Below are 25884 nucleotides of genomic sequence, written 5' to 3' on the forward strand. Positions count from 1 at the left end.
ACATAATTAAACTGATTTTAATCTTAATGTTAATGCAATGATAATCCAATTTTCTTGATAAAACTATTGTGCTTTTACTTTGAAATATAGTTTTTTTGCCACTGAAAGGGTTAATTTTCATTAGTTTAAGCATTGATTCAGGCTATAATAAAATAAATAAATGCATATTAATCAGAAAATCTTGATATGACTCAAAGAAACTATTACAGAGATAATACCGACCTTTTTATTAAAAAATAAAAGTGTTTTTGTTGTGAGAAGAATTACTTCACTAGAGGGCGGTAACACGCCGGATGTTAGCTACCATTAAACATTTAGGAGAAGAAGAAGTAGCAAACCTAGTTGGTCTCTTTTTAAACAATAACTACATTGTTTTCAAAGTATGCGGTAATCAGTAAGTGATACACTTTACCGAACCTGTAATCAAATATATTTATGCAGTATTACATATATGAACTCTACGTAAGGTTCACGTTTTTCTCGTCCGTCTCTGTTATGAAAGCACGCGCCTTTTCATGCTAGCTAGTTGCTCGCTCGTGAATGATGTTTTCACTGTTATTACAAACCTCGACAGCTGAATGGATTTATGTGTGTTAACTTAATGTGTACAGGTAACGCGCGCTGTGTTGCTGTTTCCTGAGCACGATGGCTACTCAGAGAGTGCTCCCTCAAAGCAAAGAGTCTCTGCTGCAGAACTACAACAAGAGACTGAAAGATGACATCAGGTCCATCCTGGACAACTTCACAGAAATTATCAAAACAGCAAAGGTACATAAATACAGACCCCAGTTTACTCGTTTCTCATCGCTACCACTTGGATGTGTTTTAAGTTTATTCATTGTGATGGAAAGCAGGAAATATTGCATCAAAAGGACATTTATATCCCCATCTCTCCCACTCCATCGCTCTTAACATTGTTAAAATGAAATGTATTTAACTCGCATCGCACAAGGAAGAAACCCCATAATTAAAGGGGGAAAAATGGAAGAAACCTCAGGGAGAGCAACTGAGGAGGGATCCCTCTCCCAGGATGGACAGACGTGCAATAGATGTAGCGTGTACAGGATAAACAACATAGTACAGATACAACATTTGACAGAAACATTTGCGCAGCCACGATTCATGATCCTGACGTAAACTTTATCAGTGGCAACCTGCCACATGAAAGACACAGAAACTCCGGGGATGATGCCCCGGATGATGAGTTAGTAACATACATTTACATAAATGCATACAGACAGAGAGGGAGAAGAAGAGAGGGAGGGGAGGAAGAGAAGAGAAGGAAGAGAGCAGGGAGGTGTCCCCCGGCAGTCTAAGCCTATAGCAGCATAACTAGGGGCTGATCCAGGGCAAACCTGAGCCAGCCCTAACTATAAGCTTTATCAAAAAGGAAAGTCTTCAGCCTGCTCTTAAATGTGGAGAGGGTGTCTGCCTCCCGAACACAAACTGGAAGCTGGTTCCACTGGAGAGGAGCTTGATAGCTGAAGGCTCTGGCTCCCATTCTACATCTATTGTAGAAAGTACAATCTCTAATCTTAGAGATTGTTCCTCTTTGCCCTGCACACATGAGTTGATGTGATATTCTTCTCACTGTTTCTTCCTCCAGATAGAGGATGAGACACAGGTTTCTCGAGCAACCCAAGCAGAGCAGGACCATTATGAGATGCACGTCAGAGCAGCCAACATTGTGAGTATTGCACAAAGCATAGTGGTCCAGAATATGCAACATACTCTGTTGTTTTTCACAGTTATATAATATATCCTATTAAAAGTGTAGGCATACACTGAATCTGCTGTCTTGCAACTTTTTGAAGAAAACACAAGCACACACGATCCCTCACATTTCACCACAGTCCTCATTATTATTATTAATAATAATAAACTTTATTCATACAAAGTGATTTATGGTTAAAACAGGAACCAAAACATGTCAGGACTGCAATGACATACAATCTAACAATAAAAAATGTAATGGATATAAGGCAATGACATTAAAATATCAGACATGTTGGAAATAAAATGATGTCCTCACATTAATAAAAAGCTTTTTTTAAGATGTTTTATGTTCTGATTATGCAGTTATCCGATCATCGTTTGCTGGTTTCAACATCGTAACTTCTGCATTGACTTGTTCTAACATTGTATATGTGCTGTTTATACCGAGTGAAATGTTCAAAACCTAGACCATGTGTCTTATGTTGTATCAGTTCCTTTAAAATGGAAATATTGTAAATGTGCTAATTTAAAGTTGAGCCCACTTTTTTGTATCTTTATAAAGTTTGGGATCTTCGCTAGAATTTAAAATAAAGTATTTATTTTCATCAGCGTAATCATTAATTTCTAAGCCCATTTCCCCTCTTCTGTGTTTCATCAGGTACGAGCGGGTGAGTCCCTGATGAAGCTGGTGTCCGATCTGAAGCAGTTCCTGATCCTGAACGACTTTCCCTCGGTGAACGACGCCATCAGCCTCCAGAACCAGCATCTGCGCTCGCTGCAGGAGGAGTGCGACAAGAAACTCACCTCGCTCCGTGACGAGATCGCCATCGACCTGTATGAGCTAGAGGAAGAATATTACTCCTCCAGGTACAAATAGGCTCATACTTGCCCCCATCCCACCGCCCCTCTGTTGTCCCATGCCCAGCACCATGTACTGTCTCACCTTTACCATTCGCTGCTGAGCCCAAGGAAGGGTTTCGTTCTGCCAACATCTAAACCTGACACCTTTCGGGTTGAATTTATCTCATCGTCATATCGAAACGGTACCATTCATCAACACCGATCATTGCTGAGCGTCGTTGTGAGGGAGATCATCTCACTAAGGCACTTTGTTATTGATTAGTAAGTGCCTTGACTTTTTTCTGCTCTGACATGCGTCATAATTGGTCAAAGTAGAGAGGACGTCAGCATTAAAGGGGAATGCAACTGAATATTAGCAGTGTAAATGTATGCAACTCAAGTATTTTTGAGCAGTCAGTGCAGTTTACTGATGCAGCCAGAGAGCTTTTCTCGTGACAAGGATAAATGTCCTAACAGAAAGTGTCGGCGTTGATCTGCTGCTGGGTTTAGTTCTTCATGATGATGAAGTCTGCAGCATCCAATAGGCTTTAGAGACGTTAAAACAAATATTCAGGCACATGGGAGAGATGCATGGTTTAGTGGATTGAAGTAATCCGGCCTTTGCTCCTTGTTCATTTACTACTAAAATGTCTTTTTTATTGAAGTAATGACTAGAGTTCATTAAAATCCATGATTTTAAAGCACTTGATTTTTATTCATGGATGAATTGTTCGATGGTTGTTAAAAAACAAAAAGCTTCTGGTTACAGCAACAGAAAGCTTTGTAGGGAACCCCCTTTACAAGAATTACACATTAAAATAACTATATCAGAATAAAGATTTTATAGATGCATCCATTTTTATTCAAGATTATTTATATGTAATATTTAAATCATAAATGGAACGGTGATGGTTTATAAGGCAGATTGTTAAGGATGGATTGTGGATGAATGTTTGGTTTAGACTGTAAAATTAGACGCAACTGTTTGCTGTTATTTATTCGAGGTCAAATCTGAAACTACTCAGTTTCTCCAGTAGAAGTGTTTTTCTGTAAAAGCAATTGGGTAATAGTTTTTTTTTTTTTAATGATTCCGTCCTTAAGACCACAAGTGACTGGAGCTGTAACCATCACACATGGTGGTTGTACTTGTGTACCAGTTTGTGCCAGCTGTTCCAGTAGACCCATAATGATTAAGAAATAAAGTAGAGACAAAACACTGAAGGAGTTTGTCTTGTTTTCTGTGAGAAAAGCGTCTCAGTCCTGTTTAGAGCATGCCGGGTGTGGGCCTTCCTTCCTCACTGCACTCGCTCTGCTTTCTCCTCCGTCAGCAACTAATCGCACCTTTTTTGCTGAACTTCAACAGTTGCTCAGTCACACCTCTGACTACAGTATCTAATTAATAAACAGCTGATTTCGGTGTCCAGTTTCCAGTGCTTCTGCATAACCTCCATGCTTCTATCGTACGTGTGCCTTTTCATGTGCTGCTCTATGTGGATGAATGTGCTTATTCTGACCTGCCGCTCTCGTCTGCTCCTCTCTTTCTGTGCTGCGCTGATTCTTTGCCTCCTACTGGTTTCCGCTCTGCAAAGCTACAGTCAGTGGGACAGCGCTGATCTGCCACTGTGTGAGGCCTACCGCCGACGAGACAGTTGGGCCTCCCCAGGCAGCAGCTGCAGCTCCAACCAGGGTGACCGAGAGGATGTAGAGGGACCTCCTCCACAGGAGACAAACCCCCAGAACCACCTCAACGGACACGGGACTTCCTCTATAGAGAAACCATGAGGAAGAAAACGGACTGTGATGAACTCTTGTGCTCAGTTTGTATTTCAGTGGTTTGGCTGATATAGTTTCCGTTACACATTGTGAACTAGTGTCTGATTTGGTCTGCCACTGTGATGTGGACTAACATTTAGACTTTGGCATTGATTTATTTTGCATAAACAGGTGTTACAGTTAAATAAAACTGTACTAAACAATACCTGGGAATACTCAGTCAGAATAATAATGGCCTGCGTAACATTTCAGAAGTAACATTCCCCTCAGTTTAAATGAATTTATAAATCTGCATACTCTGGTTTATATACTGTACATACAATGCTGGGCTAATGCAGACAACTTCATGGATTTGTTGTGTACCTTTTTTTTTTTTTACTGCATTTAATTACTAGTATACATTGTTATGTTGGACTTGGCTTAAGTATTGAATGTTCTTATTGTAATGTTTTTGTTTTGTTTACTCTTTAGCACTGGTCACATTAAAGAACAACTTAAATCTTGTGGTTTTATGTTTTTTTAATGTTTTGAAGTCAAACACAATTCTACAACTAAAAGTCAACATTTAACAATGAATAAAAAAGCAAATCTCACAATTCAGAGCAGGAATACCACTCAGTTTAACATGTCTTGTTATTCCTGTATTCATTGGTTATCAGACCATCCTGAGCCATTCAAGCCACATGATTTCCACAATGTGGAACAGACAAAAACAAAACATACACTGGCTTGGAACTACTCTGATTAACAGTTGTTTGAGAAAACCAGTCTGCAAATTCAAACTTATACAAAGATTAACATCTAATGGAGTCCAAAAAAAAACATCCAGCTCCTCAATATCGTCTGTTCATCTTCTTGAACTTCTCATAATGGTAGTCATCTGTGGCCTTTTCGTTGTTTGGACGTTTGCGGTAGTTGGGTGGTGACGGAGCTGTGGAGTAACAGAAGGTTTAAATCCAGATTATACAAATGAAGTCTAATGCCATAGTTTATAGAAACAAGTACAATTGTATATGCTCCTGTTTCAGTGTGCTTACAAGGACAATAGTAGTATGATATAGTCCAGTGGTACTGAGCTGCTATACTAGAAGGAACATTGTGTGGCTTTTTTGTCTCTTACCCTCTGGACCTGGTTTCTCAGTGTCTCCCACACGCAGCGGCCTTGCTTTGGGCTCTTCTCTGTGTCTTTGGTGCCTCTGTGGTGCGTTCACATCCTCATGATAGACTGAGAAAAGACACATTACATATTTAAATCAACCTTTAACTACTTCTGGTGTCTTCTCACCATTTGAAATCAAATGTCTACAGATTGACATCACCCACAGCGGTTGTGTTGCACATAGTTGACAGCGATGTTGGTGGGTACAAATGATGTGCCGTTGTCTTTTTTCTTGTTTCTTTGTTCTGCCAGAAGCTTTGCTTTTGCATCCTCTGTCTGGATAATGTTCTTTATCTTTGCACTGGGAAAGAAATCACAGATACAGGCTGTCAGTAACAGAGCTGTATCCTTTCTGTCAGCTCGTCGCTGCCATGTCTTAAAAATGTATCTACAGGATCATTTTGAGAATCTCCTATACGTACTCAATGCCAAGATCGACTTCAGGGATCCCACTCAGCATCTGATTGGACAACATCTCCTCTGTCTTCTTGGCAGAATTGACGCGGATGCTCTCAGGCAGCTCATATAGGTGGTCCTCTGCATTCTTCACCTTAACTTTCTGTTCCTCTGCTTCAACCAAGCCCTTCTTTTTTTTCAGCTCTGTCTCAATATATTTCATCCTGTGAAAAAAACAAGGTTAAAAATATTTCTATGAATAACTTTGTAAACAACTGTAAGTATCCATAATGTTGTCCTAAATGTTGGAGATTACAATTGTATGTAATTTTAGATACAGCTAAAACTATAGCAGGAAATTCACTTAACTTTCAAATAAAATTACCGATCGAAGCCATGCACATATTTGATATTGCCATCTAAAACATAGATATACTCATGCAAACAAATTAAGGAAGAGGTGCTCTGGTTGTGTCTGAAGTAATAAAAAAAACAGACGTACATGTCCGCATCCTCGTCTCTTCTGTTAGTTTCAGCAGAAAAGGAAGTGCCCAGGTTTAGGTCCGTCTCCTCTTCTGTCCTGCATATGAAACAGTGGTCATCTTGAGTCACATCAATGTCATATGGGATGACACACATTTTCCATTTTGTAATGATATACAAAGTGTATATAGAATATGTTTACTACAAGGAGTCAAACATGATTAAAACAGCCACATATTTACTTACATGTCCCTATTCCTGTCTTTGATTTTCTTCAGGTCAATAACCCCTCCAGTCTTCAGTTTAAAGGGGTCATTCTGTGAGAATATTTTTATTATAACAAGGAAATATTAAACACAAACATATTCTAGGTAATTAAAAAAGAAAAGCAATATTCTAAAACGTCACTTACATCAATGTCAGTTTCTGGTGGCAGTTTCTCCCCGACCAACAGGGCGGTCACACTAAACGAGAATATAAATATTAATTTAAATCTCATACATTTCTCAAACAGCATTATACATTTTACATTTACAACATTTACGTTACCTGACTCCAGTCTGTCGTTTCCGCAAACTCTGAAGCTCTTTAGCTTCTTCTACTTTTGATCTAAACGACCAAGAAATACACATACATTATAAATGACGTTAGCTAAAACAATACAACTTACAATAAAGACACAACGTCCGCTAATGAATACGTAGTTATTGTTTTTTTTTTTAAGTGAAGGAGCAGTTGGCTACGTTAGCTAACATAGCGTAAATCTAGCTAACGTTGGTATTTTTTGTTTGTGTTGTAGTTTCAATAAAGTACTTTACCTGACTTCTTTAGTTGTCTCATCTTCCTCCACATCTTCTGACGAGTCCCTTCTCCGTCTAAAGTTTTTGCCACTGGGCATTTTTAACGCAGTTTAATGTTATTTTAGAGCTTTCGTAAAATTGCGTTTGACGACAGCAGATGGTTGGATTTTGAGGGGAGAACTTTAGAAGACGTACAATAATACTGCATCACTTCCGCAAATAGAGCGTCCCACTTCCGGTATTTAGATAACCATAACAAACATGGCGACTTACAGGCAGGTTGGCAGGTTGTTGGGCATTTCAGCAAGGCTTTCGCGTCCGTAAGTTTTCCTGTGTGACAGTTGTGATGGTGCCATTCCCTTCTCATTATGCTTTAATGCTTGTACGAATGCATCGACCTCTCAAGTACCAGAGTTAACTACTAGCGGCTAGCTAGGTAGCTAAATTGCAGAGTGACGCATAAGGATATAATTCACGTGTCTTTTACTGTTTTAACTCTTTAGATCAGAGTAGGTTAAAATAACAAAACGGCTCTTTATTGTGGTACTATAAATAATTATTTGCAAGTCTGACACAATTAAGTACACAAATAAATACGCCCCCTTTGTCAATAACGTTAGTATCTACAGCCATGACAATTTGGATTACCTCTGCTACAAAGGAGTTACGTGTTGTATTATCAGTTTGCACAAAAGGCTTTTAGTGGCCTAGTCTTACTCAACTGATTCCTCTTTGAATATGTTATTGTCACATCCACAAGTGGCAGGGAGGTAATAAAACAGGCTTGCATGGGCAGTGAATATTCATATTATCAGCATAAAAGTGTTAATGAAGTGTTGTTTTTGCTGTAGTAACCCTGTCAATCTCTCTTTTGTGTTGTCTAAGTATTTCAGTCAGTGGATATCAGTGTGCCCAATTACACTGGCCTTCACATAACACAGCAGTCCCAAACAGATGGCCTCAAAACCCCCATTGGGTTATTCCTGGTGTGTATGCCTTCAGGGTTCCTTGTGTCTGCCTAACTTGGAAAAACATTAAATAATGAATGACTGATGTTGTGTTTTGTCTCCTTCCAGGAAGGACCATGTTTGTGCAGACGCAGGACACACCAAATCCAAACAGTCTAAAGTTTCTGCCCGGCCGTACAGTTCTTGAATCAGGGACTATGAATTTTGCCGGCCCTCGAGATGCTCACTGCTCACCTTTAGCCAGGTATAGGACTTCTTAAACACAAGGTTAACGGAGAGTAATACATTGATTTCACAGCAGCAGTGTTATTCACCTGCGGTACCAGTTGCATGAGAACCAAGAAACTCAGAGAATAAGAAACAGCAACGAGACTTCTGTGTGCTCCTCAGTTTGTCCTTGAGTCTGCATACAATGTCCTTAAAGTTTATCTGTCTAATCCAGGGGTGTCCAAACTACGGCAGTTGGCCCGCGGTCCATTTTTAATTGGCCCACAGCAAATTCTAAAAGTATAATGGAATAAGGCCCAGATAGAAACTTGCGTGTGAATGTTTTGTACTTCTTAGTTCTAACACAGAAACACAGTTTTGACTTGTCAGCTAACTTAAAACATCAAGTGTCAGATAAAGCTTGTGCTTTAGATTTTTACTGGATTGCATGTGGTGAGAGCACAGATACGACGGACACCGCACAGCTGTTCATATATTTTTCTGTATGTGGCCCTCAGTGAAAAAGGTTTGGACACCCCTGGTCTAATCCATTGCCCAGAAATGTGTGAAACAATACATGATTAGATTCGGGTACTGTTGTTGCTTGTTTGAGCTTTTATATTCAATTGAGCTTTAAATCATTCATTTTTTAAAGTTCTAAACAGAAATACTGTATGTGTCGTAATAAAGTATATATTAGAAAAGTATGACGTATATGTAATGCACATGGTGCATGGATGCTGTGTAAATATTCTATTTGTAAGCATATCTGTTATTGGTTTGGTTTGTATAGCCTCGTCTTTTAATATTTCAAGTGTTTTAAGAGTCAAATTAACTTTGTAATTCATCCCTAATGTAACAAAACCTCAGTAAAGTTCTGTGTTGTCTTCAGACAGTTGTTTAGGATTGAGGGAGTCAAGAGTGTCTTCCTGGGCCCCGACTTTATCACCATATCAAGGGTAAAACCAAGTCCAGTTTATATGAACCTCATAGTGTGGCACATTATGATGTCATTGCTTGGAACAGCTTGTTTTTCTCTCCGTCTCCATTTAGTCTGATGAAAATATGGAATGGAAAGTTATCAAGCCCGATGTATTTGCTGCTATCATGGACTTTTTCACTTCTGGACTTCCTGTGGTCAATGAGGACAGCACGCCTAGTGCAGATACAGGTAAGGATTTCAACCAGCTGTGCAGGGAAACACTGAAATAGACAGAATTGGTAGGGCAAACTTTGTGAATGCCAAGTAATCTCCACTTGTCTTTTCAGCACCGTCAGATGATGACGACGAAGTAGTCGCTATGATCAAAGAACTGCTGGATACTCGAATAAGGTAGGTGCTTGTGAAGATGCACTCTGATAATGTATCAGCAGCTGTTCCCTGTTAACATAGCTTTCTGTCCCTTCTCCACACTCGTTGATGTTCTTCTTCCCCAGGCCAACAGTGCAGGAGGATGGAGGTGATATTGTGTATAGGGGGTTTGAGGACGGTGTTGTGAAACTGAAGCTGCAGGGCTCCTGCACCAGCTGTCCCAGCTCCATGGTTACTTTGAAAAGTGGAATTCAAAACATGCTGCAGTTTTACGTCCCCGAAGTTGAATCAGTGGAGCAGGTTTGTTCTCCTGCCAGTATATAAAAAATACTGCATACATTTAGCAACAGATGGTTTATGTTGTATTTTTTAATTACTTTTCATGATTGGATAACTGTTTATATTGGTGCATGCCTTGTCATTAATCATAATTGCCAGCTTCAATTAGCACACATAAAGTTGTAGGGCAACCAAACTGTTCAAAATTGCATTAAAGAAAATATACTTTTTGGAGTCTGTGTTTCTTAAAAGTGTTAAAAACTTGTCCTTTTTTTTCCACAGGTGAAAGATGAGGATGAGGAGGAGGCTGCTCAAGTTTGAACTGCACTCAAACAACATTCCTCCGTCCCCTGGCCACCTCCTTTAACACAAGCCATAGTTGCAAGAAAATAAGCTGGTGTACAGTATAGCATAGCTGTCATCATCATTCATAGAGATGTTATTGATTTTGCTGGCTGTTTTCTGTACCGTGATTATAAAAGAAGAAGAAGAAGTTGGACAGTAGAGCACCGGTCATAGGAACTACTGGCTGTACAGCTGAAATAGATTATATTTGTTATTTTGCATTGTTACACCTTTTTGAATCAGTCACTAGTCAAAACAGCCTTAAGGCTTAAAATACATATACTGTATGTGTATAAATAAAGTTTGTTGGAATATTTTATTACAGTTGTGCCTATATATAATCTGTGTAACCGCTCTTAAAAGAAATGAAGATGGCAGTCTGAGATCTGAGATGTTTTTATTAGAGCATGATCAACTGGACTGATAGATTGTAAGGTGTCATATATCAGATATACATTTTTCTAAACATGAGCATCAAGGTTTAAGCCTCTTAAAAATCTGAAAATATTGGTAATGTTGACGTACATAATCTCTTATTTACAAATATCTAAAGAAGTTGCTTCCTGGTCATTTTTATTTACTCTGTATTCGTGTAAAATAAGCAACGGTGCCGTCAATGTCTCCTATTGTATGAATGCCTGCTTTTTCCAGAGTGTGGAAAGTATTATCTAGATTAGCTGTTATAAAGGTGTGTTTGGTGCTTGGCAATTGGTAAAACATAAAACCGGTTTTATTTTACATTTTATTTCATTTGTTTCAATGGGCAGGATACTGTGACTAATTACATTGTAATTATATAAGGACTTTTCAATGGTGTAAGGTGAATGATGGCACCTAATAAGGAATAAGGTTGACATGCCTCCTGTTCCATTTCAAGGAGGTTTTGAGGAATTGCTGTGTCATCTAGCCAGTATGTCATAATCCTAATGTTTGAAGCCCAATAATGTGATAAGAAATGTGGAAGTGCCCCCTTCCTTTTTTAGATTGTGTATTCTGCACCATACCTCGTCTAAAACATTTAAAAGTTGAATCTAAATACACATTTGTACAGAGGTTTGCACTGTGTGCACTGTGTGCACTGAAGGCTTTAAGTGCGCTTATCATTGTGTAAACTTATGTAACCATTTGCAGTTGCCAGAGAGCACAGGTCCGTCAATGCGCGTTGATGTTGATTTTAGGTGTGCTGCTGAATAACTGAACATGGTTTGTTCTCGTTATGCATCCATGGGTTTACGAGGCTGTCCTGCCCACGGATCTGCATCCTGATGCCACGTCAGGTTTGCCTGCGTCGGTAGGTGAAACCTATCTGACTTGTCTCTCGACCAATCAGAATGTGCCATGGAAGAAGGCGGTAGGCACCGATTCAGTGAAAACAGAGGGGGCGAAGCTTAACTGACAGGCGGTCCTAGCGATCCAAGTAGCTGTGACTGGCAGCCAAACTGTAGTCATGTGTGGTGAGTACTGAGTCAATTGTACATTTATATTATTATATGGGAAATATATATTATTCCTTATTTACCAGAACAGCTAACAAATTCCAACTGAAAAACCGCTAGCATCGTTAGTTCATGCTAAAGGAGCTAGGTTAGTCAGTTGAAATTAGCTAGGGGTGGCTAACCTGAGTTAGCGAGCTGGTGCTGCTGATGCCGAATTTAAAGAAACCATCGTTTTGTTTTGCTGTCACGCTACATGCTATCTGTGTATTTGACGTTATCACTGTCTAATAGTCGATATCAGGAAGCCAACGTTAAATGGTTCTTCCTGCTTACGTGGTTTGCGGTGATAATCACGTCAATCGCGTAACTTTCCACTAAACCGCTGTCTCTCTGGTTTGTTGTTTAAGCCTTTACATGTTTCAATTAGCTATGTGTTTAATATTAGCCTTATGCTTTAGTAGCAGTCTCCCAGATACCTTTTTGTGCGTCAAATGTGATAAAGAAGTGCCCACTGGTTGGATGTAACACTCGTCTATCGTTGTCATACCGCTGTCACAACTTTTATTGAAAAAGTTTCCTTTTGTCATGATCAGTTTGGAAAATGTAGTTGAGAAGCTTTGTTATTATCTATTCTTCTATCTCATTGTCTCCTTCGTTCACTCCTAATGCCGCTCTGTCTCCCATCACTGTCACTACAATCTCCCACAATCAGACCAGATGGACTAGTTTGGATTCAAGACGCATGCTTCTCTATGAATAGCTACTGCCATAGCAAGATTTCACTTTGCTCGGTTTAATTTTGTCTCTTGTAAAACCTATTCAGCAAAGTTTAGGCTCGTGATGTATGCCTGCTTGTTGCAACCCTTTCCTGTGGCGATGTTCCACTCACTGCATTCCCCCATCACTGTTCTCAATGAGTGCTCTGTTGAACCAGGCAGCTCTCTGGCTCTATATTTACATTTATCTGTTCATGCTAAACTGTGTAACAGGGCTGTATTTCACTGCTTCCCCTTTGGCTAATTAAAGTGACACATCTGTCAGTTGTAAGTTATTTGCAGGACTGGCTGTGGATAGCAAAAAAATATGCAGGAAATACTTCTGGTTATTGCTGAAAGTTGTCATTGAAATACTTAAGTTTTGATTCATGCAGGCCTGTTCTTGTACCATTGAGTCTGTTTTGTAATTTCAGATTTATGAAATGACGCTAACCCTGTAATCCTGTGCAGTTTTTTTGCCAAGATGATTTTAATGTGCAGTCATACAAGTATTTTGGACCATTACCAAAACCAAAACCTCTTGAATGAGGTTGTATGTGTTGCTGTGACACTTCGGCAGCAGATAACAGCTTGTGAAATGTCTATAGATATACTCCATTGTCTCTAAATAGGTCTTACTGCCTAGATAGAAATCTGTATTTCAGTGCTCCTGCATTATGCACAATAGAGTTCTAACATACTTTAGTAAATAGCAGAGGCTGTCATCAAAAAGTAATGTTTGTCCTACTTTGAAATAATCCCATTACATTCCCATACTTCTTGGTTTCAACAGCTGCCTTTACATATTCATTCTTGATGTGTAGGTCAATAATATCATAAATCCACTTATGGTGGAATTGTATAGTGATGGTGTGATTATAGCATGTTTTACAAAATTGAATTGTACAAATAAACTATTTCAATCTGTTCTTTCAGCTGCACTTCTAAGCATACTTTTAAAGAAATAAGTAATGAATGTAAATCTTATTTTGGAGCTTAAATTGTGGGTATTTGTAGAAACACAGCACTGAATCTGGTCCTATTGTTCCTTCCTCCTCTCAGGAATCTTTGCCTATCTCAACTACCATGTGCCAAGGACTCGCCGTGAGATCCTTGAGATCCTCCTCAAAGGTCTGCACCGACTGGAGTACAGAGGCTACGACTCAGCTGGTGAGAGAGAGATTGAAAAGGCTCATATCACCATCAACAATAACAACACATAAATGTTTTTATCAGGCCTCTTTCCTTCACTGTCCCCTCATTGTCTGCCTGCAGGACAGTTATTCTGATAATGCCACCAAGTTGCTGATAGTATAGTGTGTCCAATATAACGTTAATGCAGCATTAGAATCACACTTGATGTTTTTTTTCTTTTTCTAATGAGTTAGGAACACAAAGCAAGACTGATCTCTGTGAATAATTGCATCCATTACCATGTTGCTGGGTTAGACATGCTGCCCCCCCAATGGAGCTAAATTGCTGCATGTGATTCTATTTGCATTTCACGCAGGGCTTAAAGTTTTTTTTTTTTTTTCCCTATGTATTAGTTGAATGTAACGTCATGTTGTGTTGGCGTTCTGTTCTGGCATTAGACCAGTACATTTACACAGTACTCCACATTACATAACAGTTAACAATAAATGACTTGCAAAATGGTAATATACTTTATATTTTAAGACTTGTGAGCACTGTAGTTCTCATGCTAATTCTTCTTTTCATTATTATTGTGTTAGGTGTGGGAATTGATTCCGGCAATGGCAAAGACTGGGAGACAAACGCCAAGTCCATCCAACTGATCAAGCAACGGGGTAAAGTGAAGATGCTTGATGAGGAGATCAATAGTAAGTCACATGAATCGGCCATTAAAAATGTTTCGTTTTGTCATGCTGTATACTGTGGTGCAGTTGGGATAATATTGTCTGTGTTTGTCTGACCTTTAGAGCAGCAGGATATCGACCTGGATGTGGAGTTTGATGTTCATCTCGGCATTGCTCACACCCGTTGGGCCACCCACGGTGCACCAAGCCCAGTTAACAGCCATCCTCATCGATCTGACAAGACCAATGGTCAGTTTAAAAATGGAGAGCTAACTCACGCCACACAGCTAAACATTTGACCTTGTTTTCCACATTCTTGATATCTTAAAGTTTCTGATAATCTTTCTGGTCTGCAGAGTTCATTGTCATTCACAATGGAATCATCACCAATTACAAAGACCTGAGGAAATTCTTGGTGAGCATACATTTTTCATGAACTATTCTAGACATTTTTTCATCACTCTGATAGGCGACAGGACTAACTCTCTCTCTCTCCCCATGTCCGCAGGAGAGTAAAGGCTACGAGTTTGAGTCAGAGACTGACACAGAGACCATTGCCAAGCTGGTTAAATACATGTTTGACAACCGAGAGGATAATGACATCAGTTTCGCCACACTGGTGGAACGGGTGACCCAGCAGCTGGTAAGGACCTGCACATGCAAAACTCTGCTCCTGAATTGATCGGCAGATTCAAAGCCTGTCTGATGTGTTTGTTCTTCCACTTGCCAGGAGGGTGCTTTTGCCCTGGTCTTCAAAAGTGTCCACTACCCCGGCGAGGCAGTTGGCACAAGGTACACTCCTATCAATGTTGTCAAACAAAGTTATTGCAGAATAAAGTATTGTTGACTCATTAAAAAATGTTGCTTTGCAGGAGGGGAAGTCCACTGCTGATGGGAGTTAGGAGTGATCACAAGCTGTCTTCAGATCATATTCCTGTGCTCTACCGCTCCTGTATGTTAACATTTCTATATTATTATATGTCTAAATTGCCAATGTGTGATTGCACAAGTGTGACTCAGGCCCATATTTTTTCTGTTCAGCTGCTAAAGAAAAGAAGAGCTGCACTGCCCTATCCAGGACTGACCAGGACACCTGCTTGTTCCCTGTGGACGAGAAAGCTGTAGAGTACTACTTTGCCTCGGATGCAAGGTAAGCAGATACCCCGCGTCTTTGCATCGGCCTTTTTACAGCATCCAAAGATTCTCCATGAAGCATGCACCTCAGGTCCATACCTCTCAGCTTTATCTGTAGAGCGTCCATTTCTCTCTGGTCACGACAGCGCAGTGATCGAGCACACAAACCGAGTGATCTTCCTGGAGGACGACGATGTGGCTGCCGTGGTAGAAGGTCGTCTGTCCATCCACAGGATCAAGCGTACGGCCGGAGACTATCCAGCCCGCGCCATCCAGACCCTGCAGATGGAGCTACAGCAGATCATGAAAGGTGAGTGGAGGGTCAGCCTTTGATTTGTTAAGTTTCTCCCCACCATACATTTCTGCTGCAAATAAATCATTTGTGAACTGCCTTGTAATTTTGTGCTGGAACCTGTTATTGTGTAAATCTTAATGGGATATTGTCTGCTTGTATAGCTGAGCTGGCTGTTGCCTTCCAACCCTTCGGCCATCCGTCTTATCATCCTGCTTGTTGCAACCCGGCTGGATCAGTTGCACCCCCAGGGAAGCCACTGTCATTAAGATGACCCCTAAGTTCAAAAGTTGAAGGGCTTCATCACCCTCACCTTCCCTCTCTGAGCCCGAGTTGACATATAGTGCAGTCAGTATGTAGAAGTATTATTTTGTTTTTAGATTTGTACTCTAGGACACATGATTTAAAATTAAGCAAAGGATAATCAATACAATATCATTTCTTTCTTGTTAAGAGAAAATATTGGTTATGTCTCAAATCTCATATGGGACTATCAATTCATTATTTAGTCCTAATGAAAGGCAAAAAGTGCATCCACGCATTCACATACACAACCTCACAAAACCTTGACCTCCATGCCAAATTTCACGGAAGTGTGACCGTCGTAGGTGGGGAAATTTGTTAAAGAGGAGCAGCAAATCCTTATATGGGAGAAGCCGGAACCAGCTAATCGTTGCATCTCTTTTACCACTAAAGATAGTTTGCATTATCCTGCTCCTGGAACTGTGTATGGAAAGAGTGACATGCCTTACACTGTTCATCCTCTACATCCACTCTTAAAGCTGAAGAGCACTTTAACCTCATGGTCATCCACACAATGAAACATGTGTTTTTGTTTTTTGTACTTCCTTTTTCTCCACTGACTCTTCCTCAGTAATCCAGCAGAGGGCAGAGGTAAACTGGTGTTGGCTGCTCTCAACATTCCTTTGTGGTCCTGTCATTACTCGGCCTCTCTCCTCCGTTTCAGTTTCTGGAGCATTTCTGCTGAATAACCTAATTTGCATGACCCAAATTGCTGTCAGCGGCAGGCTACAAAACGCTCTCATATTTCAGTGTCAGTTTATTATTGATGGAAAAACACTATCTCCCTGATGTGTCATGTTTGTTTTTTCTTTATTTAAGGGATGCCTTATCCCGTGGCTCTGAATATGTTAGAGCAACAAAAAGACAGTAACTCCCTACATTCCCAGCAAAGCCTGATTTGTCAGTAAAACATTGTAAGGAGCTTGAGCTTTGCGTTTTCAGGTACTTAATGTGTGTAAACAAGATCTTTCTCAGGTCTCATGTGGGCTCACACTTTATAAAAAGTCCATCACTGTGTTCTTAAGAGGCATTTACCTTCTTATTTTTCTTTTACTAGTGGAAACGTTCGTCTGATTTCTAATCCTCTCACCACAGGCAACTACAGCTCCTTCATGCAGAAGGAGATCTTTGAGCAGCCAGAGTCTGTGGTCAATACCATGAGGGGGAGAATCAACTTTGACAACAACACAGGTTAGTTTTCATTGATCTAATAAAACATCTATAAATGCACGATTGTCCATTCTGTCCCATCCTTCATGTTGCTCAAACACATGCTCAAGTGTCTTCTGTTCAGAATGTGTGGAGAGGAAAGCACGCATGTCATAATAATTTGTTTTAAAATAAGGGGAGTTTGTATTTAAGAGAAACATCTGTGCTTTGTTCTCACTGTGCTTGAGTTGATTTAACAGCTACTTGCATGTTAAAAAAAAAAAAAAAGCAAAATATGTTAAAGTAACTCGTCAGTGATTTGTTTTTCATAAAACATTCTCTCATGGGCTCTTTGTTCTTTTTTTTTTTTTTAATGAGGTGGAAACTAATGGAGTAGAATGATGAATTAGCTGATTTTAATATATATTTTCTTCTCAGTGACACTGGGTGGACTGAAGGACCACATCAAAGAGATCCAGAGGTGTCGGCGACTCATCCTTATTGCCTGCGGGACCAGCTACCATGCTGGCGTAGCGGTGAGTAGCCACTAACCAAATGCTTTTTTTTTCTTCTTTGGTGTAAATGCACATAATGGAAACATGGCTGTATTGCCTTCCACAATGAATCCATCAGACTAGTAGGTCATTTCTGTATTGTGGACACCGGTGTGAGGTTTGTGCACTGGCACATTCTCTGCTCTGAGCACCACTGGCTTGTTTAAACACAATGATGCTGAGCTGTGCTCCGTGGCTTTCCCAGACCCGCCAGGTCCTGGAGGAGCTAACCGAGCTGCCTGTCATGGTGGAGCTGGCCAGTGACTTCCTGGACAGGAACACCCCCGTCTTCCGAGACGACGTCTGCTTCTTCATCAGCCAGTCAGGTGGGGATGCCGTTGCCATCTGGACTTGCTCTAAATGCACATTCCCCATTTGTCTACTTTCCATCTCTGGTTGATTTATCTTTTCTTGTGCTCATCTTGAGTCTTGTCAAACTCGTGCAGTACAGTTGAGTTTACTATCTGACTGTGTGTGTGTGTGTGTGTGTGTGTGTGTGATTATTTGTTTCCAAGCTGTGTGTCATATTTCTGTGATGGTTTTTCTGTGAAGCAGTTTCAAATCAGTCCTGTATGGTGAAAGAGCCATTTCCTAACAGACTAATAAATCAGCATTGTTTTATTTCATTGTTGTCTGAATTGTTACATTGCATAAACTGTTATGGTTTTTCTGTTCCTGCCAATTCTTCAGGGGAGACAGCTGACACCCTCATGGCCCTGCGCTACTGTAAGGAGAGAGGAGCTCTGACTGTGGGCGTCACCAACACAGTGGGCAGCTCCATCTCTAGGGAGACCGACTGCGGTGTCCACATCAATGCCGGGCCTGAGATCGGCGTAGCCAGCACCAAGGTGAGACTGCGATCTCTGGGAAATGTCAACAGTATCTGCATCTGCAAACATGCATTTTTCAGATAAAGGATTAGGCTGCACAAAATGTAATAACTTATTTTCCCGGAGCGCCTTGTTGGGTGACTGGTTACAATGCATGTCATATAACTGCAATGTCATGCATTTCTACACTTTCATCTGTCAAATAAAGGTCAAAATTCCCAACAAAAAAGAAACTCTTCCTAGACTGCTGCCATAAAATTTATATAAATAACTGTCTTGCCTGGAAGTAGTGACAATTACTCACAATAATCCAGGCTTTCTGTTTTTAATTAAAGCTGAAACACTCATTTGATTGATTACTTTTATGTATTAATCGGCAAACTAGTTGATAATCAGTTTTAAATGCTGAGTGGTTCCAGCTTCTCAAATGTTAATTAGCTTGTTTTCTTTGTCTTCTATGATCCGAAATTGAATATCTTTTGGTTTTGAACTGTTGGTCAGTGCTTTGAAGACATTACCTCAGGCTTTTAGAAATTGACTCTATTTATTTTCTTTACTTTAGATTATACTATTACTTTTATAAAAACAATATTTTATAGAATAATAAACTATGGAAGTAATTGTTAGCTACAGCACTAGTTTTAATTGGCGTAACCTTCCAATTGTCTAACTTGTCACTGAGGGATGTTTGCCAATACCTTTTACAAGACAGTCCAGTTGGTGACTATTCAAGTTTATGTATATTGCTATCGCATATTTGTAATTGCATTACCAGATACTGCTGACTCACCAAGAACCACTAAACGTATTGAGAAAAACAATGTGTCCATTTTTCTCTGGTCACAAGCACATGTCCAGGAGAACTGCCACATTTCCTTCTGAGTTAGGAGCTGTATCTCTCATCAAATCCCAGAAAAAAATATTTTCATGCATAAATGGCACCTGGTTTAGATGAAAAATACTTGTATTTTGGATGAACTGACCTTTTCATACTGAGTTTGAAGTTACTGTCCACCAATTTGTTGCATCATCTCATAAATGAACTTAACGCCCACTGACACTGAATGAAACCCAGATGAAAACTCCATTGTGAGCCTGACCCTGCCTCCTAGAAGCTGACATTTTCCTCCACTCTGAACCCTCAGGGGGTTGAATAAGCCTGATATTCTCATCTCGACTCGTGTAAAGCTAGGATCTTTGGTTTTCTGCCTCTGCCCCAACCCCCAAGTTTGGACATAGAGCGTGGTAGTGGTAGTTGTAGTTCTAGTTCAGAGAGGAGGTTGAGGGTTCAGAGAGGAGGTTGAGGGTGGAGCGAGGACGTTGTCGAGGGTTCAGGGTGGAGCGAGGACGTTGTCGAGGGTTCAGGGTGGAGAGAGGACGTTGTTCAGGGTGGAGAGAGGACGTTGTCGAGGGTTCAGGGTGGAGAGAGGACGTTGTCGAGGGTTCAGGGTGGAGAGAGGACGTTGTTGAGAGAGAGGAGTTGAGAAGGTCTTCCCTGGTCCAGCCCTTGCTTGGCTCGGGGACTCTTGCACTGCTCCAAAGCCCCAGAGCACGCCTCAGAGACGCCATCATTTACTGCTTGGCTGGCTGGGCCACACACCCAACTCAAGCAAATGCTGCAACCTAGCTCATCATGTCACTGGAGAACACGTATCTCACCCAACTGCTCAATGACTGCAAATGCATCTACTTGCTCTCTATTTTCTCTGTTTCAAGCTCATTCTTTTTGTTAATCGGATAAGCAGTGTAAAAAACAAACTAAAAAACCCCCAGCTTTTTCCAATTCGTAGGATCATATTCAAGATTTATGGAATACGTGGAGACAAAATATTTTTGATGCTATCAAAAGGCACATCCTTCTGGTAGGTCTACTGATTAAATGGAGGAAGAATGTCTTTTTGAATTATGTAGCAGTATCCATTTACAGGCTTACAAAGTGTGTTTTCTAGTCCACAACTGTGTCTGTTTGAGAAGAAATGTGTTCATGTTTCATCTGTGTGTAATGCTGGTCGTCTTTGCAGGGTAACAGTTGGCATGTTATGTATGAAACGCACTAAAGGCTGGTGACATGAACACTAAAAAAAACACCACAGTTTACTATGTGGATTAAATATGTTTCCACAGCTGACTCGTCAGCACAGACTGTCAGAGTTCTGAGGGACTGGGGTTAGCGTGCTGTTGGGGGGACACGGTGTAAAGGTTTTATAGATATTTTCTTGGCACTAGACACTGGCATTTCTGAATCTAGAGGGTCCTGTCAAATGATTTGGCTTCCATCAAGCACTGATTAAATCTCCCAAATGGGCATGGAAGGCCTCCAAATGTGCTCACAGAGAAAGTGGACGGTGATGACGTCAGGCACGGAGTCTCAGATGTGCTGGGGTTGTGTGAGCGGTGACATTTCCACAGTGATCAGAGGGTGTGCTCTCTGATGTGATGTTGTGCGTTCACCAAGTTTTCCAGGATGAGCAACAACTAGCTTGAGTGAGCTCAGCTGCATGCATTTTAACGCTGCTTGGCGTGTACTAGAAACCCGCTTCTTCTTCCCTTTCTCATCTGGTGCAGATTATTGGCCTGGGACAGGAGTTAACTATCAAAACAGGGAGACGAGAAGCACAGGCTCCAAGAACTACACTGAAAGAGAAGCTCGAGTCAGGATCTGGTTGCTGCTCTTTGTGTTCGATATTGAGCTGAAAAACTGTGAAAACTATATCTTTTTATTATCGGGTCACAACAAGCATGTTGCATGTCCAGAGGTAGTTTTGTGACCATTTCTACGTTCGTACACGGGTCATCGGACGGTGCTTTTCTTTCTGAGAAAAATAATAAATAATCACACATTAATAACAGCATACACTTTCTGACTCTGTGCTCCGCAGGCGTACACCAGCCAGTTTGTGGCCCTGATCATGTTTGCACTCTTGATGTGCGATGACAGGATTTCCATGCAGCCCAGACGCCGAGAGATAATCCAGGGCCTGAGAGTGCTTCCAGGTAAATAAAGACGTCACTATTCTGCTCCAGCCAGAGAAATCCTGATCACATGTGACATTAAAATGTATAGGGATGGAAAACCAGCTCTCAGAGCAAAGATCAAGTACACCCAAAGCCTGTTTCAATTGTGTTTGTTTAAACAATCCTCTTGAAAGAGGAAGCAAAGTGATGAGACCGGGATCCACGGAAGAGAAAGCTGTAGGCTGGAGGCTCTTGCATGCGTCTCTGGATGTTAAGCATATGATAGAATGTCCTTAATGGTAAACTAATGAGGAATGTCTGGTCAGTCTGCCGCAACCTGCCCAACATTATGAGTCCATATTCCAGCATTTGACGTCCGCAACCTGTTGCCACAGTATTTTATTCAAGACTATGCATGGTCATTTCTTTTTCTTATTTGCCAAAAAAATCTTCAATCTCATCTTTTTTTCTTCTGTAATGTCGGTGTTTAGATCTGATTAAAGAAGTCCTCGGTTTGGATGATGAGATCCAAAAGTTGGCGACAGAGCTGTACGAGCAGAAGAGTGTTCTGATCATGGGCAGAGGATACCACTATGCTACCTGCCTGGAGGGAGCACTGGTGAGCAAATGCAATAATCTGTTACGTCTGATTTATTTTTATTTTCTTTGTGTGTCCCTGGAGGGCTTTATAAACAGTACTACTATAATAGACTGCAAGAAATATTTTACCTTTTTCTTTACCCTAAAGAACTAAAGAAGTTGGCTATCTGTAGTGAGATGTTATAGATAATTGTCTCTGACTGGACGTCTCACTGCTGAGCAAAGCAGTGTCTTAGTCCATCTCTGCACTAACCCTCCTTCTCTGAGGTTTTATGTTTTGAAATGTAAACAATTATTATTAAATTTGTAGATTTCCCTAACTTCAGGAAGTGTTTTTGTCCTGTGTAGAAAATCAAGGAGATCACATACATGCATTCAGAGGGCATCCTGGCTGGAGAGCTGAAACACGGTCCCCTGGCCCTGGTGGATAAACTCATGCCAGTCATCATGATCATCATGAGAGACCACACCTACGTCAAATGTCAGAACGCTCTGCAGCAAATTGTTGCCCGCCAGGTAAGAAAAAATGTGATGTAATGATCTCTGTTTTGTGTGTTTCTGCACCGTGATCACCCAAATGTACCTATTTTGGGATAATAAAGTTTACCTTGCCCTTTTTAATATTTACCCAGGTTTGATATATTTAAATATCCTGTTGCAAGTTTAAACCCAAGTGATAGGACCCTGCCGATTTGTTAATTAACTCACTAATATGCTCAGGAAACTCTTTCAAATCTAATCTGACAAACGTACATTACGTTGTGGAAACTGACTGTCAATTCTGAACACTTGACGGCCGCAGCACATTTTGCACGTTAGGTTAATTTGCAGTCCTGTCTGATCCTTCAACTCATTAAATACAAGGGAGGGGTTGGTTTAGTGTGACATCATTGCTATTGGTAATCTGCAGCAGATGTGGGTTTAAGAGGTGTTAAAATCAGCTGAGATTGGGAGGGGTGGGGGGGGAAGGGGTCAAAGTGTAGGACTACAGTGACAGATGATTTGTTTTGTTTAATTTACAGGGCCGCCCCATCGTGATCTGTGACAAAGACGATTATGAGAGCGCCAAGAACTCCAGCCGCACCATCAAAGTGCCTCACTGTATGGACTGCCTGCAGGGTGTCCTGAGCGTCATCCCGCTGCAGCTGCTGTCCTTCCACCTGGCTGTCCTCCGAGGTTACGACGTAAGTACTGTCCCTTCAGGCTCAACTGATAATCCTAACTGTTTTGCCAGATGAGATGTATTACCTCATCTGTCACTTAAGACACAAAAATGCAGTAAAATACCAGTTTCTGAACTCTCACATCTCCGGCGCTTCCAGCTGCAGGCGTCATTCAAACGAAAGTCTGTCTGTATCGCCAATGAGCCAGTGTTTACATGTGCTATACAAGTTCACATTTAGGTGAATCAGGGTTTTTTTTTAATTGGACATAAATAGAAAAGGGTCATTGAAAGTGCTTGAATTTATATATTTTTTGCAAGAATAGAAATTGAAGGTTTTTTTTATTTATTTTCTTTGTACCTGTTTAGCTGTGCTATGTTCGAGAAGACCACATAGTCTTCACTCTTTTTCTCCTGCAAAGTCTGCTAGTTCTTTTATAATAATGCTCTGTGTTGTTACAGTCGTGTATTAAACTTGATCCGTGTCTCAGACGATGCCTTGTTGGGTCCTTTTGTATACTTCCTTGGCTTTGCTTTATTGCAGGACGTCAAAGGTCAAAGTAAACTGCTTAACTGAAGTACGGACATGTAAACATTGCCTGTGTGGAAGCAGCTTTAGGAGCACTTCACTTCAGACCGATGTCCTGACAGTGCAGCCCACTTAGCTCTTGTTTTAAGTCCATAACTATTTATAACCGTGCCGTATTGCGCTGCTCTTCTGACAGAAAAGCAAACATTTATGCTCTGTTGCACACTTTTTTTTTTTAAAGTGTGTCCAAATATCTGAAGTCTGTTTGAGAAGTGAGGATTTGGGAATTATGAGAGAATATCATCACTGGCATTAAAGTGTCTTTTTGTTATGATTTTGGTAAATCGTACTTGGATAGTTTGACAGTAGCATTTAGTCGACAGCCCTGTCTCACTTTTTGTTGTCCAGTTTATTCGGCCAGTGTTTGTCATGTAGTAAATAAATAACTTCTGTCTAAATACAGGTGGATTGCCCAAGAAACCTGGCTAAGTCTGTGACCGTGGAGTGAGCCGCAACTTTCATCGCTTAACAAAAGCTTGGCTGGCGGACGCACATTCAAACTCGTACAGACGGCGAGGGAGCGCCTGTATGCAGAAACCAAGAGGAAACAATGTCTCGTGCTATTTTTATTGCAATGTTTTACTCAACAGTTGTGTATCTCACTGTTGTATAGTATCTGTATCTCACTGTATTTTCTCCCCCAGAAACCTTTGGCATCATTGTTAGATTACTGTTAGAGAAGCGGTTTTGTCCGTGGTGGTGAAGTCTGGGCTGGGAACTGATCGCTTCATTACGCTCGGGATTTGTGAAGCAGTAGCAACTGACAGTTACCGTTTGGGTTTTTTTGCATTCACGCTCGACACTTGTGAGAAAGCCCTCCATGTTTATTTGTGCTGATTAGCATCACTGCTGGTAAAGCTGTTAACTGACAGAAGTTGGATTATAAAGACCTTTCTGGCTCTTTTTTTCTTTTCTTATTTTAGTGCAATAATTTCTAGTTTGGATATTTTGTCTTTGGCAGCTAATCGTTTGAAGTGTCTTTACTCCACAGTGGAAGTAAACGACCGCCTTAAATCATTCCAAGCCACGGGTCATCGCTTCTTCGTAATTGCAGCGCAGTTTGCCAGTTTTGACTCAGTTTCTCTCTTGGACTTCCTTCTGAGAACACACTTACTTACTGCAGGAGCAACATCACACGTTAATCACAGAAAAGCTTACGAATACACTGTGTAAAATCGTCTTGGGTAGGTTACAAGAGCTTTGTTTCTTTGTATAACCCTAGTGTTTCGGATCGTGAACTCTAGTCTTGGTGGGCTCTGTTAACCCGAATAAGCCTCGATTTCCGAGACCCCTGCACCAGAGGGGGAGAGTTTGTTACATACGGTTTCTGCTTTTACTTTAAAGCTATTTGTGCGCAATTTAGTTTTTTTGCCGAGTTAAGGTTACTTAGTCAAGTAGAAGTGTCACCCAGTTTCCATCTCACACCTTGCCACCACGACTACCAAAGAATTGGGACCATTTGTAGCTTTTTCTTTTTTTTGTGGAACTTTCATGTTGACGTTACTGATTTAAAATGTGAATGTTAGTCATTTGAAGTGTCCTGTCAAACCAAATATCTCTGCACTGGCTTTGGCAGTTGTAGACCAAAACATATATATTTTATATGTTCATCCTATATTGTAGCTAAACGTGTACTGACGCTGGTAGAGTGTGTGGAATATAGATGCTTTGAACACTACAGGAGTATATACAGTTTTCCTGCAGATTCTTTTAGATATAAATTCAGATGCCAGCCGTGTGTGCGTGATCCCAAATGTGTTTCAAACGCAAAAAGAAGAGTGATGTTGTACACACACACAGTTGTATAGTGAAGAAATAGGAGCTGCTGGTTTACTTTCCTTCAAGTCAATCACATTAGGTTTAAATCTATTTATCTTGCTTTTGTAATAGAGCCTTAACTTGACTTTGAAAAGGATAAATGCTGCACCTAATCCTAGCAGCATCTGTTGGAAGCCGTTACTGAGGGAGTGGGTCACTATTTATTAGTGGAACCGATGCAATAAAGTGTCATGTACTTCCCTTTTTAGTGT

The 25884-nt window shown here is 40.7% G+C and overlaps 4 protein-coding genes across 6 annotated transcripts; 3 read left to right on the forward strand and 1 right to left on the reverse strand.

The window, feature by feature from the left end:
• Positions 1 to 165: 165 nt before the first annotated feature.
• Positions 166 to 4832, forward strand: med22 (mediator complex subunit 22). 3 transcript variants are annotated; one of them, XM_029439166.1, is made up of 5 exons: positions 166 to 394; positions 612 to 768; positions 1607 to 1687; positions 2375 to 2583; positions 4146 to 4832. In XM_029439166.1, exons 2-5 carry the CDS (start codon positions 646 to 648, stop codon positions 4336 to 4338), a joined length of 606 nt encoding a protein of 201 aa, XP_029295026.1. In that variant the 5' UTR covers positions 166 to 394; positions 612 to 645; the 3' UTR covers positions 4339 to 4832. The 3 variants fall into 3 exon arrangements, with proteins under 3 accessions (XP_029295026.1, XP_029295029.1, XP_029295028.1); XM_029439168.1 differs by having other exon boundaries at positions 313 to 467; XM_029439169.1 differs by lacking the exon at positions 4146 to 4832 and having other exon boundaries at positions 173 to 394; positions 2375 to 3777.
• Positions 4829 to 7358, reverse strand: c9h9orf78 (chromosome 9 C9orf78 homolog). The gene is made up of 9 exons (XM_029439164.1): positions 7186 to 7358; positions 6917 to 6976; positions 6780 to 6831; positions 6614 to 6684; positions 6387 to 6464; positions 5911 to 6108; positions 5653 to 5789; positions 5450 to 5554; positions 4829 to 5260 (listed from the first exon to the last, which is right to left on the reverse strand). Exons 1-9 carry the CDS (start codon positions 7263 to 7265, stop codon positions 5163 to 5165), a joined length of 879 nt encoding a protein of 292 aa, XP_029295024.1. The 5' UTR covers positions 7266 to 7358; the 3' UTR covers positions 4829 to 5162.
• An 18-nt stretch (positions 7359 to 7376) lies between these two features.
• Positions 7377 to 10833, forward strand: nfu1 (NFU1 iron-sulfur cluster scaffold homolog (S. cerevisiae)). The gene is made up of 8 exons (XM_029439165.1): positions 7377 to 7487; positions 8053 to 8153; positions 8244 to 8379; positions 9235 to 9301; positions 9396 to 9513; positions 9612 to 9675; positions 9780 to 9954; positions 10216 to 10833. Exons 1-8 carry the CDS (start codon positions 7429 to 7431, stop codon positions 10252 to 10254), a joined length of 759 nt encoding a protein of 252 aa, XP_029295025.1. The 5' UTR covers positions 7377 to 7428; the 3' UTR covers positions 10255 to 10833.
• Positions 10834 to 11581: 748 nt separating this feature from the next.
• LOC115013143 (glutamine--fructose-6-phosphate aminotransferase [isomerizing] 1) lies at positions 11582 to 25873 on the forward strand. Its single transcript, XM_029439161.1, has 19 exons — positions 11582 to 11732; positions 13532 to 13639; positions 14203 to 14310; positions 14410 to 14535; positions 14643 to 14701; positions 14795 to 14929; positions 15017 to 15078; positions 15159 to 15238; positions 15328 to 15436; positions 15567 to 15730; positions 17111 to 17206; positions 17603 to 17700; positions 17924 to 18044; positions 18409 to 18566; positions 21428 to 21542; positions 21995 to 22122; positions 22452 to 22619; positions 23126 to 23287; positions 24258 to 25873. The coding sequence occupies exons 1-19, from the start codon at positions 11726 to 11728 to the stop codon at positions 24300 to 24302; spliced, it is 2049 nt and encodes a 682-aa protein (XP_029295021.1). The 5' UTR covers positions 11582 to 11725; the 3' UTR covers positions 24303 to 25873.
• The last annotated feature ends 11 nt before the right edge of the window (positions 25874 to 25884 follow it).

This window comes from Cottoperca gobio, chromosome 9 (genome assembly GCF_900634415.1).
Source record: "Cottoperca gobio chromosome 9, fCotGob3.1, whole genome shotgun sequence".
Taxonomy (NCBI): domain Eukaryota; kingdom Metazoa; phylum Chordata; class Actinopteri; order Perciformes; family Bovichtidae; genus Cottoperca; species Cottoperca gobio.